The sequence below is a fragment of the Passer domesticus genome, chromosome 2 (assembly GCF_036417665.1).
Source record: "Passer domesticus isolate bPasDom1 chromosome 2, bPasDom1.hap1, whole genome shotgun sequence".
Taxonomy (NCBI): domain Eukaryota; kingdom Metazoa; phylum Chordata; class Aves; order Passeriformes; family Passeridae; genus Passer; species Passer domesticus.
Genome location: NC_087475.1, coordinates 79,580,860 through 79,599,024, shown reverse-complemented (window position 1 = coordinate 79,599,024; position 18,165 = coordinate 79,580,860). Strand labels below are relative to the sequence as shown.

Genomic DNA, 18,165 nt, shown 5'->3' with positions numbered 1-18,165 from the left:
CAGCTGAACATGGAGCTCCACTGTGGGTGCAAGCAGGAGGCCTTGCTTCCCTCCTTTGGGGAGCATGCAAAAGGGGGTATTGCCCCAAGACTTGGGGCTCACCAAGAAGGTGAGTGTGCTGCAAACGACTCTGCAGATGTGCCTCATCTTGGCAAGACACTGCCTGTTTCTGTATCATTGCTATTGAGGATTAGTAATTACGTCCAAGCTTTGCATTTCCCTCCCTTTTCCTGTTCTCCTTGTCCACTTGCCTGTCATGAGTGTGGTGAAAGCAGCCACATCTCTGTCCCTGCAAAAATATGCCCGTTGAGCAGCTTGACCTCACTGCTCCCATCCAGTACTATCTTACTGCGCCCCTAATAACTTGGCTTTGCTGTCCTTGGAGGTAGAAATTTAAGCAGGAATAGAGGGAGGAGTCCTGGTCCTGTGCAGGGTGCTGCATCCCTCTGGTGGGGAGTCCCACCCACCAGAGCACAGCAGTTTGTGAGCAGCTGTGGAGGGAAGACGATGGAGCTGGTGCCTGTGGGGGTAGGGCTTGCACAGGAATGTTTGGCGTGTGATGAATGTGCCTCACTATTTACATCTCTCCCCCCTTCAAGTTTTCATTGTGCTGGAGCCTGCCTACTCCAGCAACTCCTGCTCCTGCAGTGTTTACCAGCTATGAGCTCTGTAGTCCGTGCTTGGTAGGTTTCCAAGCACTTCCCATCAGGTGTAAGGATGCTCAGTTAGGAACACGTGGAGTGGTTATGCAGGCCTTGTGCTGGAGGGAGGTTAGAGGGCTGTGCTGCTCTCAGGGGAGTTCTGTTCCTTTGGCTGCTGCACAGAGGAGATTGAGAGCACCATGTCCTGGCACCGGCACAGGGACTGCTGCTCAGAGGGACTGTAAGCAGAGTGGTCCAGGCTGAACTGCAAAACTCTTGCTCTTGTGCTTTCACTACAGAACTAAAGGGCAGAAGGTGATTCTCCTTCTGACTATTTGTGCAAAGTTCAGTGGCAAGCAGCCCAGGGCAGCAGAACAGTGACTCCTGTCACTGGCTCTTACAGGGGTGAGACACTTGAGGCCAAATCTCTTCTGCCTCCTGATGGAAAAAAAGATCTAAACCTCAATTTCCTAGACGCTGAACTGAGCTTGAGAGAGGGAGACAAAGTTACCTTTCCTCAGGGGCTTTGGGTTTTGCACTTGTAATTTAACCTGCAATCCCAACATCCACCTGTTTGTTTACAGGTCTAATTTGAGGCGAGTACTTCCTTCCACCCTGCTGTCAGTGTGACTAAAAGCACTGCTGCTTTTTTATTTTAGAGGAAATACTCTGTCCTGGCTGTCATGCACCGATGCTATTCTGTGACCTCTAAGGGCAGAATCTGAGCCCTATATTCATGGTAGTGACAGGATCCTGGGAGGGGTGATTGTGTTTTTCACATCTGAATTTTTCCCTAGGCAGTACTGGCCAAGAAGCAACATATGTGGAAAATATGATATTACATTTATGCCCAGAGCAGTTGCAATATATATTTCAGTAGCAAGCCAAGGCCTGAAATGAGAATGGAGAAAGAGCTGCTCACTCTTCTCTCACACAGCCAAGGCACTTAATTTTTCATGAGCTAAGTCTCTGTGATGGCAGGAGTACATTAGATCCTGCCTGAGGTTTGTCATCCTGGGTTCACTTTAGAGCTGGTGCAGAGACAGAGGCACATCTGGAGGATGCCACCTTGTCCTTGCCTGGCTATGTAGCATGATGCAAGTCAGAGCCTTGTGGTGCCTGCCTCTCTACTCTTGGGACTGGGCTCCATAGGGACATCTCCACTGCCAGTCTGTGTGGCACAGAGGGTGCTGGGGCTGGGGAGCAGCTGGAACTTCATATCCATCTATCAGGTCTGGCCAAACCTTTAATGCAGAACATCTCACTCCTCCTAGTACTCCTTGGTTCCAAAACACAGTGCTGTTTCTGGAGACAGGCAGTCCTGGGTGTGGCTGCTATCTTGCCTCTTGATTAGAGGTTCTGGATCCTGCCAGCAGGTTTAGCTTTCTCAAGGGTTATGGCTTTCTCCTTCCCTCTTCTGAAGATGATGCAAGCCTAACAAGCCTGTACCTCTAATTTTCTTCCCACTCACCAGTCTTTTGTCAATGCAGACTGTCAGGAGCTGTCTCACGCCTTGTTTTGGGCAGCATGAGCACAGCAAGCTCTCAGCATTGACTGAATCACACTGCACTTTTGAAAATATAAAATAAAACAAATAGTAAAAAAAATCAATATTAACACCTAGAAGAAAAGCATGTAAGTGGATAACTCCCTGTCCAAAACAGATTTAAAGTGTGTAAGAACTGTTGTGGCTTTGACTAATTGACAATCTGTAAAACAAAGGCCATTACAGTTGAAACATCAACTCTTTTTTTTTTAGTTGTTTTCATGTTAAAAAGCACCTCCTAATTTAAAGAATGGATGTACTACAGCTTTCAGCACATCTCTAAATAGCTCATTTTGACAGATAATCATTTGCACTATTAAAAACAGTGCCTTATACTGCTAATCTACATCCATCCTGCTTTTGCTGTCTAGCATGGGATTGTCATTGTGCTTCTTTTAAACAGTCTGAAGATCTCTTGGGTATGAAGACTGTGATAAAGTGCCAAAGGAAGCAGCCTTTGGATTTTATTAATTTTATTCCATATTTATGCAATGCATTTATACTTCATGGTGCATGATTCATTTATACTTTACAAGGTGCCTGTCAGACTTCCACCATGCAAGTTTTTGTACTAAATGAGAATATGTCTCTGTCCTAATGGTGTCATGATTCATAGAGCAGTGTGCATGCTTCATTCTTCCCAGTTGCCACCCTTTTCCTCTGATTGTACACCACAGACAACCTCCTCTATAATGTTTTGTTTAAAACTTCATGCTCTTTTTCTCTTCTGAATTCAACTGCAACACCACTTCGGGGCATCCACTGTCTGCTGTGAGTGGACACTGAGTCTGGACAGGAGAAAATGCAAGTAAAGAAGCAGAGCAGCCAGATCAGCATCCCTGGGACTCTTAGGCAGTTCGTGGCCTCTCACAGGCCATCCTTGCTGTTGAGCATCGTGGCAGAGTTGAGCAACAAAGCAGCACTGCCAGTGCAAGGCCATTCCTCACCAGCACCAGGGACACCATGGGGAAGGTGTCAAGACAAAAGGCAACAGAGATTGGCATTAAAACCTCATTTTAGGTGGGAAAAATCAAAATCCCAAAAATGTGTTTTCAGGCTCTTCCCTAGAATTTGTTGCCCTTCTGCCCACCCCCTCCCCTTGCCCTTGAATCTCTTAGTTACAATAGGAAAATTGTTTCACTCTTGCTTTTCCCTGTAGCTCAGCACTGGGCTCCCTTCCCAGAGCAAGTTTCTAAACTGATTTTAAAAAGACTGTTTCCCCATGAGACAGTGAGGAGGCAGATGTGCTCTCTGACATGCCATAGCATGTCTGCTGGCACTGTTGTGCTCCAAGTCCAAGCTTGGTATGCCTACTGAAACAAATGGTGTCTCTCTCATGTGACTGCTTGCCCTTGGAGACACTGTCTTCTTCCTTTTCTTCTCAGGAGAAAGGGACAGTCACATACAACACTTGAGTCTCACAGAGGCCATGATAGGAGACTGGAGATCCAGCCTGGAAAAATATTTGGAGTCAAGAATGTTTTGAAAGGCTAGGTTAGAGGGTCAAGCATGTGAAGGGCTAGATTTTCTATTTGTAGCAAATCCAGTGTCAGTCGTGTGAACAGAGACAGGGCTGGAGAAGCAGTGTGGGAAAGCAGACAGACAAGCCCAACAGCTTCTTAATGGCTAGAGAGTTTGGATGCTGACATGCTTTTCAGGTTAGTTTTGCAGGGAGGTAGTCTTCCTTTTGAGACATTGTTCTTGATGCTTGTTCTTGGTCCTGCTCTTGACCCTTGGAGAACAGGAAGACTGCTCATTTATGTCAGGTCAATGAAGATGGAAGTTAACCTTTCATTTTCCTTTCCCCCTATTCCTCCTCATATTTTCTCCTCATTTTCTTATCACAAGAGACTTTCCTCAGATTTCTCTCATCATCTCACTTGACCTGTCACAACCTGCCTCCTGGGTTTCCTCACACCTATTTCCATTTGTTTTCCATCTTTACCTTTTCTTAGCACCCTAGATTTTCAGGAGTGCAGATCCTCCTCCACTCTAATTTTTGCCCAATATCTTCCTTTTCCTGATGGTCAATACCATTTTCTGGATCCTTACCTCTTTTCTTCCCTTCCTTCTCTCCAACATCTCTTAATTTTCCCCAACACTCTTTACCTCTGTCATGTCTTGCAAACTCTGTGTCTGTACAGTTTGTTGTCTACAGCCTCTCTTGTCTCCCACAGCCTCTGCCTGCCACTGAGTGATCAGTTTCCTCATGAGGGCAAGAGGAGAGGCAGGCACTGATCTCTTCTCTGTGGTGACCAATGACAGGACCTGAGGGAATGGGCTGAAGCTGTGTCAGGGGAGGTTTGGGTTGGATATGTTCAGGAAAACATATCCTGAAAGAAAAGGTTCTTCACCCAAAGGGTGGTTGGGCACTGAACAGGCTCCCCAGGGCAGTGGTCACAGCCCCAAGCCTGACAGAATTCAAGAATCATTTGGACAATGCTCTTAGGCACCTGGTGTGACTCTTGGGGTGTGCTGTGCAGGGCCAGGAGCTGAGCTTGATGGTCCTTGTGTGTCCGTTCCATCTTGGGATATTCTGTGATTCTGTGATCGCTTTTCTCATGTGTCCCTTTGGCCACATCACTCTGCATCCTCCCTGGGTTCCCTCTGCTCCATCACACAAATCATCAGGTTCTTGCCTGCACTGTTGACACTGCTCAGCTCATTGCACTGTCACCCTTGATGGTTTGGAGAAGGCAGCCCCAGGTCCCAGGGCCACCCTGCTGCCACAGTTCATGCTGACACTACCAGCTCACACTGCCCATTGCCAACCTAATGTGTATTTTGCCAAAGCTCTTCTGCTCACATCAAGAGCCTTAGGGCTGTTTTGAATCTGATCTTAATAGTCCTTTTGGCATCAGCTCCTATAGGCATCCATCGCTCGCTATCACAGCCTATAGGCATCACTCTCAGTGATGCCTATAAAAGTGTCTGATGGCAGATAAGCTACTGCAGCTCTGAGCCATCAAAACCTCTGGCCAACTCCATCTCTCTGTGTTTGAGCCCTCTGTCTGTGGTCCCTTGGCTGAGAATGTAATCTTCCTAGGGCGGGTCATTCCTTTTGTCTTTATCTTTTCATCACGGTGAGTGACAAAGCATGATGATGGCATGAGTCCCTTTAGTAATAGTGATGTTAGCAAGAGAAAAAAATACTCAGCTCTGTCTTCAAGGGCCACAACAGCTATCTTAAATTAGATAGAAACTGGACAGGCACCTCGTTTGGACAGAAAATCAAACTGGGAGCAGAGGAGTGGAACTCCATGCTGGGTTTCAACTAATGCTCCTCATGGGAGGTGAGAACCTGAAGGTCCTGCTCTTCAGGATGAGTCAGGTTTTATGTTTGCTGGTAAATGCAGAGCTGAATCGGCAGGCAGACCCCAGCCTCACACCCTGAAAGGAAAGAACTCCTCAGAGTTTCCCAAAAGCCCTTGAGGCTCAGAAGAAAACATGGGGCTGTACATCTGATGAGACAGAGTTGCCGCTTTGAGGCAAGAGGTTGATTCACAGGTCTAGGACAGAGGCAGGATTTCCACCAGTTTCCTGGTGGAAATTACTGATCTCTTCGGTTGCTAGTGCCTGCTGTCATGCACATCTTGAGGCACCTCATGCTGCCTTTTCATTGGATTGGCATGCCAGCCTTGAAGTGGGGTGTTTAAATTAATTGTCTGACCTAGCTTTGCCTGGTAGTAGGGCTTACCATGCTTATGGAAATATTTTCTTCTGCTGCCCAGGTAATTGCAAGTCTGGGGTCAGAAAAGCACCTAACAGCAAAGGTTCAGCTTCAGTTCTTGATTTTCCAGGAGCCTTTTTACATCCAGGAAAATGAAATTTTATGTCTGTGCTTTCCTTTCCATCACCTTTCCTGAACATGACTAACTCTTTCTGGCAGGGCTGGGTGACCAGTCATCTGCCTGGACCAAACCCAAGCCCACTTACTACATTTCCTGTTGTTCCCCAGCCTGTCCAGCCTGCCTCTGTCTCCCCTAGCTGATATCACCACACCAAGAAGTGTTGACGTATTTCCTTGTCTTGATACTTCCAGAAGTCATCCCTGAGTAGAGGAATGATAGTCATACAGTAGAGTCTATTTTTAGCCTTTCACAGACTCCTCCTCTGCCCTTGGGCAGGCTCACCATCTTTAACCACTCACCCCTCCACTTCATAATTTTCAGTATGGACACGATCCTACCTTGTCTGCAAAGTACTTGTGGGATGGAAGCACTTGGGAGGTTTTTTTCTTGGAAATTGTATTACAAAAGGGACTTGTGCCCTATTGGCATCTAGGATTTTTTAAATTGTTGGCAACACAGCTGATCACATCTCACTTCTTGGGTTGGAAAGTGCTGCCTTTTCTCGACTCCAAGATACTGCTCTTTCCATCTAAACTATTTTGAAAACATTAATTTTCACAGTTACTGAAGGAATACTGCTTTTACCCAGCAGTAGCCAAGGTATCATAGGCAGCTGTTGAGTGTATGGTTACTTTGCTGAACATAAACACAGAGCAGCAGCTTAATTTCCTTTTTTTTGCCAGTTCCATAGGTGTGGCCAAAATGTTCTCTGGTGGGTGCTGATTAGGGGTACTTGATCTGAGAGTCCTCAACCTTCTGCCTGTTGTTAATCTCTTCTGAGAGAGGCTCTCCCGAGATGAGGTGATACTGGAGGGTTTGCAATTCCCCATACAGCACCAGGAGAGTTGGGAGGTGAATGCCTTTCCCAAGCACCTAAGCAGCAAGTGGCTGGCAGCAACAGTGATGACAGACACCCCAAAAAGGGACAACGGGGGCTCCCAGCAGCTCCAGTGTTGCCACCTCTCTTCTTTCTCTCCCTCTCCTTTGGCCAGGCTCACAGCTGGAGAGGACAGCTAATACCTTCTTTGGGGCGGCGGAATCTGACTTTGCAGCATCCCCTCTGACAGCCTCAGGAACATTTCTGGCTGTGTCAGCCAAAATTCCTGCCGGGGACTGCTGCAATGCAGCACACCACACCCCCGCGGGCGCTGAGCCCCAGCCCGGACAGCCGGTGCGGCTGAGCTCCAGCCCTGCCGCTGCCACAGGCGTCTCTCCTCCTCCTGCCCTTCTCCGAGCAGGAGCCGCCGGTTCCCGGTGGCCGGGCATCCCGTGCCGCGGGCAGCTGTTGGGCGGCGTGTGCCCGAGCCGCCTCGCGCGCGGTCTGTTTCCCAACGCGCCGCCGGCTCCCCGGAGGGATCGGCCGCGGTTTCAGATTTCATTGCCCTCGCACGCTACACCCGAATTCCAGACGCTTTCTGGCTTCGCTGCTGCATGGACTCTGAGCGCAGATCCTTTGCCGTACCCAGCGGAGGCAGCCGGGGCTTCCCTCGGCTCCAGGGAGTGGACCATGAAGACGTCAATTGTATTCTTGCTTTGCATCTCAGTTTTCCCAGGCTTTTCCCAGGGCAGAGTTGTTAGAGAGGATGAAACTGGTTTTGCCGAGTGTAACGTGTTCTTCTCTGGACAAGTCCCACCCGAAGGATTTACGGAGCCGTTCCATGTGAAAATCTGTCAGCAGTACAACAAAGAGCCACGCTTTGCAACCCTCTACAGCACTAAGGACAAAATCCCTCTTTATTCAGCTTTTAAGTTCACAAAGCCAGCGCAAAGTGAGGAGGAGAACTGGCTGATTGAACCGCAGGTAAGGCAGCTTTTCCTTTGCTGAAAAGCAACTCTACCTGGAGAGCATTTCCTCTGGGTGAAGCTGTGGCTAGAATATTGCAGAGGAGGCAGGAACTCTGCTTGTTGAACTTCTGTTGGTATGAATTTAGCACGAGCAGAACATATTTTTGTGCTTGGAACTGAGCAAACAAATAGTTTCTTGTCCCAGGGAGCTTATAATGAAAACGGAGAGGCTGCTGCATGAAAGTGCAGTGCCAGGGGAGAGGAAAGCCCTCTCTGACACCAGGGATGTGTCTGTCCTGCCCAGCCAGCCCTTGTGGGCAGGGAGCCTGCTGGGGGGTTAAACATCTCAGTGTCAAGTTCAAGTTTGTTCTGTTGCAAGTGTGATCTCACAGTGTTGATAGGGGTTCTTTAGCTTCACTGAGCAGAGATAAAGCATCCATTTGTGGTTCACCAAGTTGATGCTGCAGCTTTTCAGTGTGTCCCAGTGTTGCAGACTGAGGTAGGAAAATGAGTTGCTGTGTCGTGGGGTGTGCAGGTCAGAAGTATGCAGTATGAAATGAATTTTGCCAGAGCCTCAGTGTTTTTTGTCTCCCCTGTCACTTGGTGTGTTTAAGCAAGACCTTCAAGCTGTTCAATTTAATGGCAATCCTTTAAAAACTGGTGGTGCCGTAAGAAAACTTTAGCTCTTCTTTTCGCCCCCGTCATGTTTTAGATTTTTCAGCAGTGATATTGAAGAATATTGTAGCAACATCAGCCTACCCCATCTGTTGAGGTCAGGAGGGATTATCAGTGTGCAGGGGTGTTTTGTTAGGGCGGGAATGGCTGCAGTGTCAGAGCAGTGTGTTGGGAGTGTGGCCCTCAGCTACTGGATGTTGCCACAGTCAAAGCTCACCCCTTTGCCAGGAGAATGCTGTGCTTATTTTTCTCATGTGTGGTGATGAGATATTAAGGCCACAAGGCCACAGGCATTGAAGACAGGAGATATTAAGTGGTTATCTCAGCTTGGACTGTCTTGTGGCTCTCTGGGGTGGGTTTTGAGTTGCAGGAGTTTCTAAGGGCCTTTTGATCTGAGCTCCTTCCACTTCACAGGCAAGTTTGTGGGAGCTTGCCCTTTTAAAACAGAGGAAACTTTTTGCAGAATCTGTCATGATTGAGTTGTGGAAGGGTGGCAAATTTTTAAAGTGCAAAGGGGACCTAGGCTGGCAGAATCTTTAGCCAGTGCCACGGAGGCAGCAAGGGGACAGAGATGAGATCCTTTTCGATTTGCCTTGGCCAGTGACACCCTTCATCACCTCTAGCCCCCATATTGCCTCCTGCTTCTTGTGGTCCAGCTCTCCCAACCTACCTAGGTAGGCTCAGGAGCTGTTCCTGCCATGGAGCAGTGGCCAGCTCCCCCCAGCCTCCCAGTAACTTCAGTTCCCCTGGACCTCCTTTGAGCTGGCTTCTCTGCCCTTCCTGCTCCATCCCTTTTGACCCCTCATCTTGTCTTGGTTCCTGCCAGCACTGCAGAGTCCCAAACCTTGTGTGTCCTGCCACCAAAACCTTCTGCAGCCTCAGAAATAATAGGGCAGGTGCTACCTTTACTTGATCTGGCTTCTCCAGAGCAGCCTCACAGGCTGACACTAGTTCTTAGTTGACACTAATGGGTCTCCTTCATCCAGAAGTGAAATGCAGATATCTCAGAGGCAGGAGTTAGCAACTCTGCAGCTCCCTGGAGGAACCTCTGACTGAGACAGAAAAGTACTAGGGAAAAAAACCAAATCTGCAGAAGACTATGTAATGGGAAGAAATCAAGAATATGAGAAATTCCTATAACTCAAGAAATAAGTGCATAAAGCCCTCTCAGACACTGCCACTTGGAGGAGAGAGTGGGGAAGAGCTTTCACACCCATTATGTATTTTCTACCTAGGCTGGGTAGATGGCTGCTGAAGGGAGCCCTTAGCAACACCTGCTCTGCAGCACAGCCCAGTGAGCTCATATCACCGATTTTCTGGGTAATTTCCTTGCCAAGACAGGGATAACTGGGTAGGGGCTGGCTGAGCTGCACAGTGCCATGTGCTTGCACATGGAGATGCAGACACACAGCAAACGGAAAGAAATCACTATAGAAACACTCTCAGCACTCCAGTGAGGGCCTCGAAGTTGTAATATGCTTTTTTGGGGGGGATAATGATGTAAGTGGTGAGGGCATCATCTCACTCCCTCCTCAGGAATGTCTGCCAGAGAAACAAATGCCAAGGTAGCACGGAGGCAGTAATTGGGTGAGAAGTGTGAGGAATGTCAGTGCCACCCACTGCAGATTGGCAGCTGGAAACAATGAATTAATTCAGCAATTAGTGAAAAATTAGAGAGCAGGAAGGGTAGGCTGATGAGCAGGGTACTGATGGGACTCCCCGAGGCGCAGGTCTGAAAACCTGCTCTGCCACGGATTTCCTAGGGGCTGTGAGCAAGTCACTCAGGTGTCTTTTACCTCATTCCAATTTGGTTGTCTGAAAATCTCTGATTCTTTCTGTAGCTTAGAGAGAGATGGAAAACTCCAGAGTTGCTTTTCCGATACTAATTTACGAGGGGCTGGATGAATTACCTTGTGTTTTTATTTGGTTAATGGCTATCCCAGGCAGACAATGAAGGTGGGATTCTTGCCCAGCTATAGTGCAGCTACCTCTGAGCTGCTCTTGCAATCTCTCTTGGTAGAGAGTGAAGAGAACAGGCACTTCTAGAGCCACTCGTGGATGTCCTGCTGCAGAAACTTCAGGGTAAGATGCAGTGTGCCTCTTCCCTGTGGTGTGAATCCAACTAAGGTTGGATCAAACATTTCCACTTCAATCAAAGGTGTAAGGGGGCCTGAGGAAGTAGAAGTGGGAAAGGGAAGCTGAAGTTCAGGGATTCTACATAGCAGGGTGGGGAAGGTGGGGGATGGCAGTGTCCTGCCTTGTTAAATGACCAAGCTCAGTGGAAGCTGCCTACCCTAATAACTGTGTGTTGCCATACTTCTAATCCCCCTCTAGCTCTGTCCTTTCTGTCAAACTGCACCCTCCACTTAGTGACACACATCAATATTGTTATGTGCTAACATCCATACAGGCTGCAGGCACATAAGTTATTTTTAAACCTCCATTCTATGATAGGGAGTTTACCTGTCTGCTTGGATTTTGCCCTGAGCTGTTCCAGGGTTTTTGGACAGATGGCTTCATGGCTGACTCCTTAAACACAGGTATGTTTTGGGGTGACACAAGCCAGAAGCTTTTTGAAGCAGGGAGGAAAGGTATCTTGCAATGCAGATTAGCTGCAGTGCTGAGACAGCCTGCCTTTGGGATTGAGCTGGAGGAGGCATGAAAACCTCAGGCACACATTAGTTATTACAAACCATAATAGGAATTATTATAAGCATAATTAGGTGATGTCAGAGCCTGACACATGAGCAGTACACAGCTGCATTTTTATCATATTCTTTTTTAATTGCGCCCAAACAATCTTGATGGTATGTGCAAAGGCCTGCAACTGGACAGGAAACCAGGGACATATTTTCTTGATAGGATCCTCAAGGTTTGCATGCAGCAGCTCTAGGGAGAGAGAAATTAAGTTTGTTCTGCTTTGTGTAGGTTGGCAATTTCTTCCAGGAGGCAGAGCTGATCCATCTTAGGTCTATGTGTCCTTGTAGTTTGGCAGCTACACCATGGGAGTGAGATGGGATGTGTGTCTCTGAGAGGGTGTAAAACTCCAAAGGGTCATAGCACTGGGGACAGTTCCTGGGCACAGCCTCACATCTATGCCCAATCCCCCTCACCTCTTCTGTACTATTAAGCACACTGGATGCATTCCTTGTCCCATGGCACACCATCATCTCATCAGAAGGGGAGAATGGCAAGGGAGGCGGGGCAGGAAGAGAGAGTGATATTGTGGAATGCAAAATGTCTGGCCTCATCAGCCTGTTGTTTGGGGTGACTGAGCAAGAGGAGCAGAATAAGGCAGTAAAAGTGCAGAACAAGTCTTTTTAAGCAGTGCATTTAGAAAAAGCTGTGACTTGTGCATCAGCACACGGGACTGACTATGATCCTCCCAGTCCTGAAGCAATAAGCACAAGATGCTTCAATAAAAAGAGCAAGAAACCTCCTTAGCAGGAGGTAGGGTAATGCAGCCCTCTGCAATGGCCAGGCTTGGCACTGTGACCAAGCCTGGTGCAGAGGGAGCCCTGCGCCTTGACTGCAGAGGTTTGGTTGATGCAGGAAGCCAGCCCGAGCTCAGCTCCCAGGTGAGGGTGATGGACAATTGCTGACACTGGCCCTTCCACCCTGACTCCCAGCACAGGCTTGTGCAGAGCTGGGAGGAGGTGATGTGCCACTAAGAGGATGCAAACTCTGTGTAAGGTTGTGAGGACACAGTTGGGTATCTGTCCAAGTGCACTGCAGGGTGGTCAAGAGACAAGGATGGATGACCTGGCAATGATTCAAGGTAGACTATAAACTGTCTGTCCAAGACCTCTCCAAAGTGCATATTATATAGTGCAGTAAACAATTTATGGGCCAGGGGCAAAGGCAGAGGATTTAATTGGGCCAGCACAGTGCAGGGACCTGAGGGCCACACCCTCTGAGACTCCAAAAGGCAGTGACTGCCAGAGATCATCTGCCACCCCTGAACTTCTAGCAACATGTTCACCCTCTAATTTGAGGATCAAAATGACAATTTGGCACAGCCCTCTGGAGCAGCTGCAGGCTGTGTCAATAGGAATGACTATGGATCAGACAGAGCTGTGGTCAACTGAGAAAGACCTGAACACACCCTAACATTTAGTGCTTATCCTCCCACTGCTCTTTGCCTCCCCTGCCTGCCCCCTTCCCTCACGCATGGCTCCAGGACAAATTCCTGCTGTGGTAATTGCTACCTCTGGCTCTGCTGCATGGGAGCCGCAGACACAGGCAGGTAGCACATATTCCATCGAGGACCTTTGGTGATGGCACCCTCACCCATGTTATGCCAGGTGGTCATTAAGGATGAGGTTCAGACTGTTAATGACATGAGGATCAGGTTACTGATGACCAGCCCTGCAACAGCCCTAGAGCTCATGGCTGTGTCTCCTGTTCGAGGTGGGGTGGTTCAGGTCATCTGACATGATGTCTGACTTCATTCTTGCTTCTTACACAATAAGCAGTGAGAGGTAAATGCCTTCTCTAGACATCTTATACACCATGGCTTGTTTGTTTTTGGTTTTTTTTTCCTTTCCCCATGACTTGGATTTGATAGTTCAGAGGGGCTTAAGTTAAACCATGGTTAAGTTCTTAGATGAACTGCAGGTTCCACCACAGTAGGAGGTAAAAACATGACCCTAAATTTGCCATCTATTGGTCTTAAAGATCTCTTCTAGGACAAATTACAAGTCAGAGTCTTGGTATATGGTGCCTGGTAAGACTTTGAAGTCTGTGCTGTGCTGTTTACCAGACTGGAGAGCTGCAAATATCCTTTGGAGCCTAAATCAATGTGTTTGGCAGGGAAGCTAAGTAGAGAATACACTCCTCTGAAGCACTTCAAGGAAAGTAATGAGAGGATGCAGGATATAATCCAAGGCATGGCATAGTACATGCCTGTGCTAACGAAAAGTATATGTCAGGGCTCATTTTACACATTGTTTTCTAGGAAGGTGAATTGCATGCAGTAATGCTTCTCTCTACTCTTTCAGATAGATGATCCAGAAAATGACTTGCATGAAATGGTGCATGAAGCTGATATTGGTGGCACTGTGGCCAACCTTGGTGCAAATCAAGCCCTGACCTCAGACTACATGGGCTCTGGCTACGAGAGAGGTCTTCTCAATCCCAGTTTGCTTAATGAGGAGGATTTCCAGGTGGCCACTTACACACTCACGAATGCTGTCCCTCTGAGCCCGGGTCTGAGCAAAAGCTGGCACAGAGACATTGGGAAGGTAGTGGAGGAAGCTCTGATCCCTCACTGTCCCAAGATGGATCACCTATATCTCCTTGCAGGTGCAATTCCTTCCAGTGTCCAAGTTAAAGGCAAGGTTTCAGTGCCAGAGAGCCTCTGGCTGGCAGCCTGCTGTGATGCTCCAGAGGGATGGTCCCTGGGACTAGTGAAAAAAACCAATGATGAAAACAGCTTAGCAGACCTCACGGTGAGAGAGCTGGAGAAGCAGCTTCTACCAGGAGTTCACTTGTTCAAGGGCAACTGTGGGAAAGACAAACAAAGCCAGAAGAAAAGAGAAGCAGTATTGCAAGCTGTCAGTCAGATCCGCTCTGGAGAGGAAGTAGGAACAAATAGCAATGAGGAGACCAAAGAGAGTGGCTGGGTGAGAAGAGTGGCTGGCATCATTGCTACTCCTTTCATCAAACTTCTGGAACTCCTCATCTACATCTTTGTGGAACTGGTGAAATTTGTGTTTTATTTTCTGTGGCTTGTTGTAAAGCGAGTTGTTGGCACAATTCTGGGTGGAGTATGCAGCCTGTGGAATGGGATGGTGTCCTACCTTAAAGCCGTCAGCATGGTGCTCATCAGCATCCCTTATGATGTTGGGAGGGTCATCGTCAACATCTTCCTGGGCTTCCTGCAGATTGTTCAAGATGTGATGTCCCTCACCTACAGGATCCTGAGCATCCCCGTGGGGTTCATCCTTCATCTTGCTGCTTTCCCGTACCACTCCATCTGTGCCATTCCCTCTGTCCTTAAAGACATGGGCACTGGGATCATGGGCACCTTCTCGCTGGTCATCGACGCCACAGCCGCAGTTCTGCACGGCTTTTATTATCTGGCTTGGCACATTGTCAAACGGTTTGTCCCTAAAGGCTCTTCTGACGACTGATAGGAACAGAAACCAAGGCTGCAAATACATGGAATAAAGGAGGAGTGGGGCAATGCTTTAAGATACGTGGCCAAATGCTGTCAATTTCATTCTGGTATTTATTGTAATGACATTAATAATAATGAACTGACTGGGGAATAACAAGGAGGGCCAAGGCAATGTCGCTCGGGGCCGCCACCACTGTAACTAGAGTTCTGTCTGTTGTAAAATGTTCGGGTTTTATCGGGGCAGGCCACAAAGTTTCTGTGATTTGCAGGTGTCAAGATTCTTCCTCTGGGAAATGCACACTAAATGTGGTATGAGGTAATTTCTTTCTGGCTATGATGACACTGAGACTTATGCAGCGGCAGTGAGCTCTGCAGAAGCCCAGCCCTTCCAAGGAACAGGTGGTGGTGGTTAGGGGAGGACATGAGTTACAAAGGATTACTGGGACCTGATGAAAGGAAAGGGAGGCAAGAGTGCAAGGGGGTGGGAAACAGCAGGGAGAAGGGTGGAATGGGAGCAAAGTCCTGCTATTGGCTGCATTGCTCATTTCTCTGGTGTCCCACTGGTGGAGGGGATGCAGCAGGGTATATCTCATAGTCTTCAGGCCTTTCCAGACATCTGAAATTGCATGGATCTTGCTGCAAGGAAAGACCCACTGCCCATTTTTTTTTTTTTTTTGCATGATGGGAAAGCATTTTTCCTTAGCCATACCAAAGTCATCTTCCCCCAACCCTTCCTTGCTGTCTGGTGACCACTGAAGGTCTGAGCGCTGAATCTTCAAGATGTGGTGTTCTCTGAAGGTCTAAACCCACAAATATCTTAGCCCTGAAGCCCTCGTGTCTGCTCCAATGCCCAGCAGATCTGGGAGCCACACATTTGGATTCAAATCTGTTGCAAACTGCCTTGTCTGCCTTGAGAGCTGACAGCTCCTGAAGCACACAGGGGACTATGGACTATCAGGTGGGAGGAGAGGCAGGAGAGATCCTGTGCTGCAGTGCTTGTTTTGCTGGGTGAAGATCCACACACAGACACTGTAGTGTCAGAGGCAGAACCAACTCCTCTTCTGCACTGCACATCCTCTCTGCTCACTCTTCACCCCTTCTTCCCTCTGCCAGCATAAGCCATGTCCCCCAACATCTGTGAAATTGGAGCTGGGGCACATGTCAGGGCTTTGCAAGGGACCAGCAAGTGTCTGCAGCCAGATGAGAGACATCTACCACTGCTGGAGAGGGGCACAGGAGTGCTGCCCTTCCCTGGGGCTCAGCAAGGGGCTTTGGATCTTTTGGTGCAGTTGCTTGCAGGAGGGAGGCTTCCTGTCTCAGCAGCATTTGCTTTGGTGGGACTCCATGAGGTGTTGAGGAGTCCTGCATACATGGCACCTCCCTTTCACACCCATCTGTGTCTCTCCCTCCAGCGCCAGCTTGGTGTGGACCCCTGATCTACCATAACACCCCATAATGAGTCCCAGGAGTGAGCAAACTGGTGCTGCCATCTCAGTAGTGCTGTGTTGGTGGTGGCCTGTCCTGGGTTGAAGACAGCTCAGTTACTTACATGGCAGCTTTGCCTCTCTGCATCATGCAGCCTGCAGCGAGGCTGAGCTGGCGTGGGTAGATTCAGAGGGAGAAGGAGATTTGTCTGGTTCATGATGGGACAGAGTTGTTTCTTTAGCTCAGGGGCTGTGTTCAATGCAACCAGATCTGTGTGCACATCCCAGCCCAGCATACCCTGGTCGGGTGGCACCCTGTTCAGCAGTGATGCAAATGGCAAAGCTGGGGATGCCAGCAATGGTGATGAAGTGGGGAACCAGTGGCATGAGTGGAAAGAGAGGATGACTCCTTGCCTCACCTTTCATGGGTCACCGCTGTTTTATGGAGAGATGCTGTCTGCAAGCAGAACTGGCTTTGTTCAAAAGGAAAAGCAGCTTTTGGGTGCCAGTATGGGTTGTAGGTGGGTAAAGTCAGTGGCATTTTGCTATAGGAATGTTGGGTGCAAGGGGCAAGGTCACAGCTCCTATCAGGCAGAGAGCAACCAGTGGATGCTCTCCAAACTGAACCTTGCATGTCTGCCCACTCAAACATGCCTGGTCTGCTGTCAAGACAGATGTGGAACTGATTTCCCACTCCTTCATGAGATCCTGGTACTCCTCAAGGGCTCCATGCAGCTGTCAAGGCAGGAAAGAGGCCAGCCCAAGCCCCAGGGTATCCTAGGGTGGGGTGACAGGGTCCCCAGCAGCCTCTGAAGGCACATGTGATGGAAGCAGCTCTCAATGGCAGCCCAGGCACTGGGGAGAAGGGGTAGCTGCCCCCCACAGCTGTCTTGCACCTGCTGTGTGACCTTATCTTTGACCCATCTTAGCTGCATGGCACTGCACGGCAGCAGCCATGCACTTCCTGGGGCTCTGTACCCAGAGCAGCTTCCCTGCACCTGAGCCCAGAAGCCCCTGCATCCCAGATCCACCAGCACCTCCAGTGCAGCTCTGCAGTCACAGTGGTGTGGGAGCTCGTGTGCTGATAAGATAAGCAACTGTCCCTTTGCCACCACCATTGCTACCCCACCTAGCTCAGGCCAGCGTGTCTCTGCTGCAGCCATGACTTCTGACAGCAACTGGACAGTCCTTGAAATCCAAGGCACTGCAGCTCTATAGGATTTGGGCAGAGATGCAACAGTATTATTAAAATTGTCTTAACATGCTCAGATTTCAAATGCTGTGAACAGTAACTGGCATGGGGCATTTCTCTTCTGTGCTGCGTGTCTGAGCAGGCAGTGTGAAATCTGCCTTGAACATCGTGCAATTATCACAGAACAAGCAACATCCTGCAGAAAAACACTGTTTGAGAGTCTTCTTATCTAGGCATGATTTATGGCTCCTGAGCTTTACTCTATCCTTGGAAACATATGGCTTCAACAAAATAAAATGACTTTTCCTAAGAGGGACTGGTATCACTTTCTGTCACAGTTGCAAATGAGATAACAACCTAGGGTGTCCTGACTAATAAAGAAAACAGCAGCAGCACAGTTTTTCCTTGTAATAGCTTGACATCTGATATTAATGGCTCTGTTGTGCTTTTTAAACACCTTTCCTCTCACAAAGCACTCTAAGACTCAATTAATTAAGCTGCAGAATAAGTAGATAAAACCCGAGGTGTTGCAGACAGTGAATATTACTGTGTGTGTGCCAGGAGAGGGGATTGTTTTATTTTTGTGAGATGCACCTGGAGTGCAGCATAATAGCCAGTTTTCATACAGAAATCACAGCACAGCAGCACAGTTCTTCACAGCTCACAGGGAGAAACTCCCTCTTGTGCAGTGCTGATCCCTGGGCTGGCTGTGTCACAACTTCCTTACCTTCCCTAACAGGGGTAATTATATTCCACTGAAGGTATGGAGGTCCTGCGATGAGTAAACCAGATGCTGGCACCTCTGTTTTGCAGGTATCTCTCTTTGGGCAGATGAATCCCTGCAGCTGAGTCTGCAGGAAATGGTCAAGGTCAAGTTGGCAGGTTGGATGGGGCTTTGATCAATGTGGTCTATTGGAAGGTGTCCTTCCT

General features: G+C 48.5%; 1 protein-coding gene across 1 annotated transcript; it reads left to right on the top strand.

Moving 5' to 3' along the window:
- The first annotated feature begins 7,158 nt into the window (after positions 1–7,158).
- ENDOD1 (endonuclease domain containing 1) lies at positions 7,159–17,547 on the top strand. The gene is made up of 2 exons (XM_064409484.1): positions 7,159–7,839; positions 13,499–17,547. Exons 1-2 carry the CDS (start codon positions 7,546–7,548, stop codon positions 14,630–14,632), a joined length of 1,428 nt encoding a protein of 475 aa, XP_064265554.1. The 5' UTR covers positions 7,159–7,545; the 3' UTR covers positions 14,633–17,547.
- The last annotated feature ends 618 nt before the right edge of the window (positions 17,548–18,165 follow it).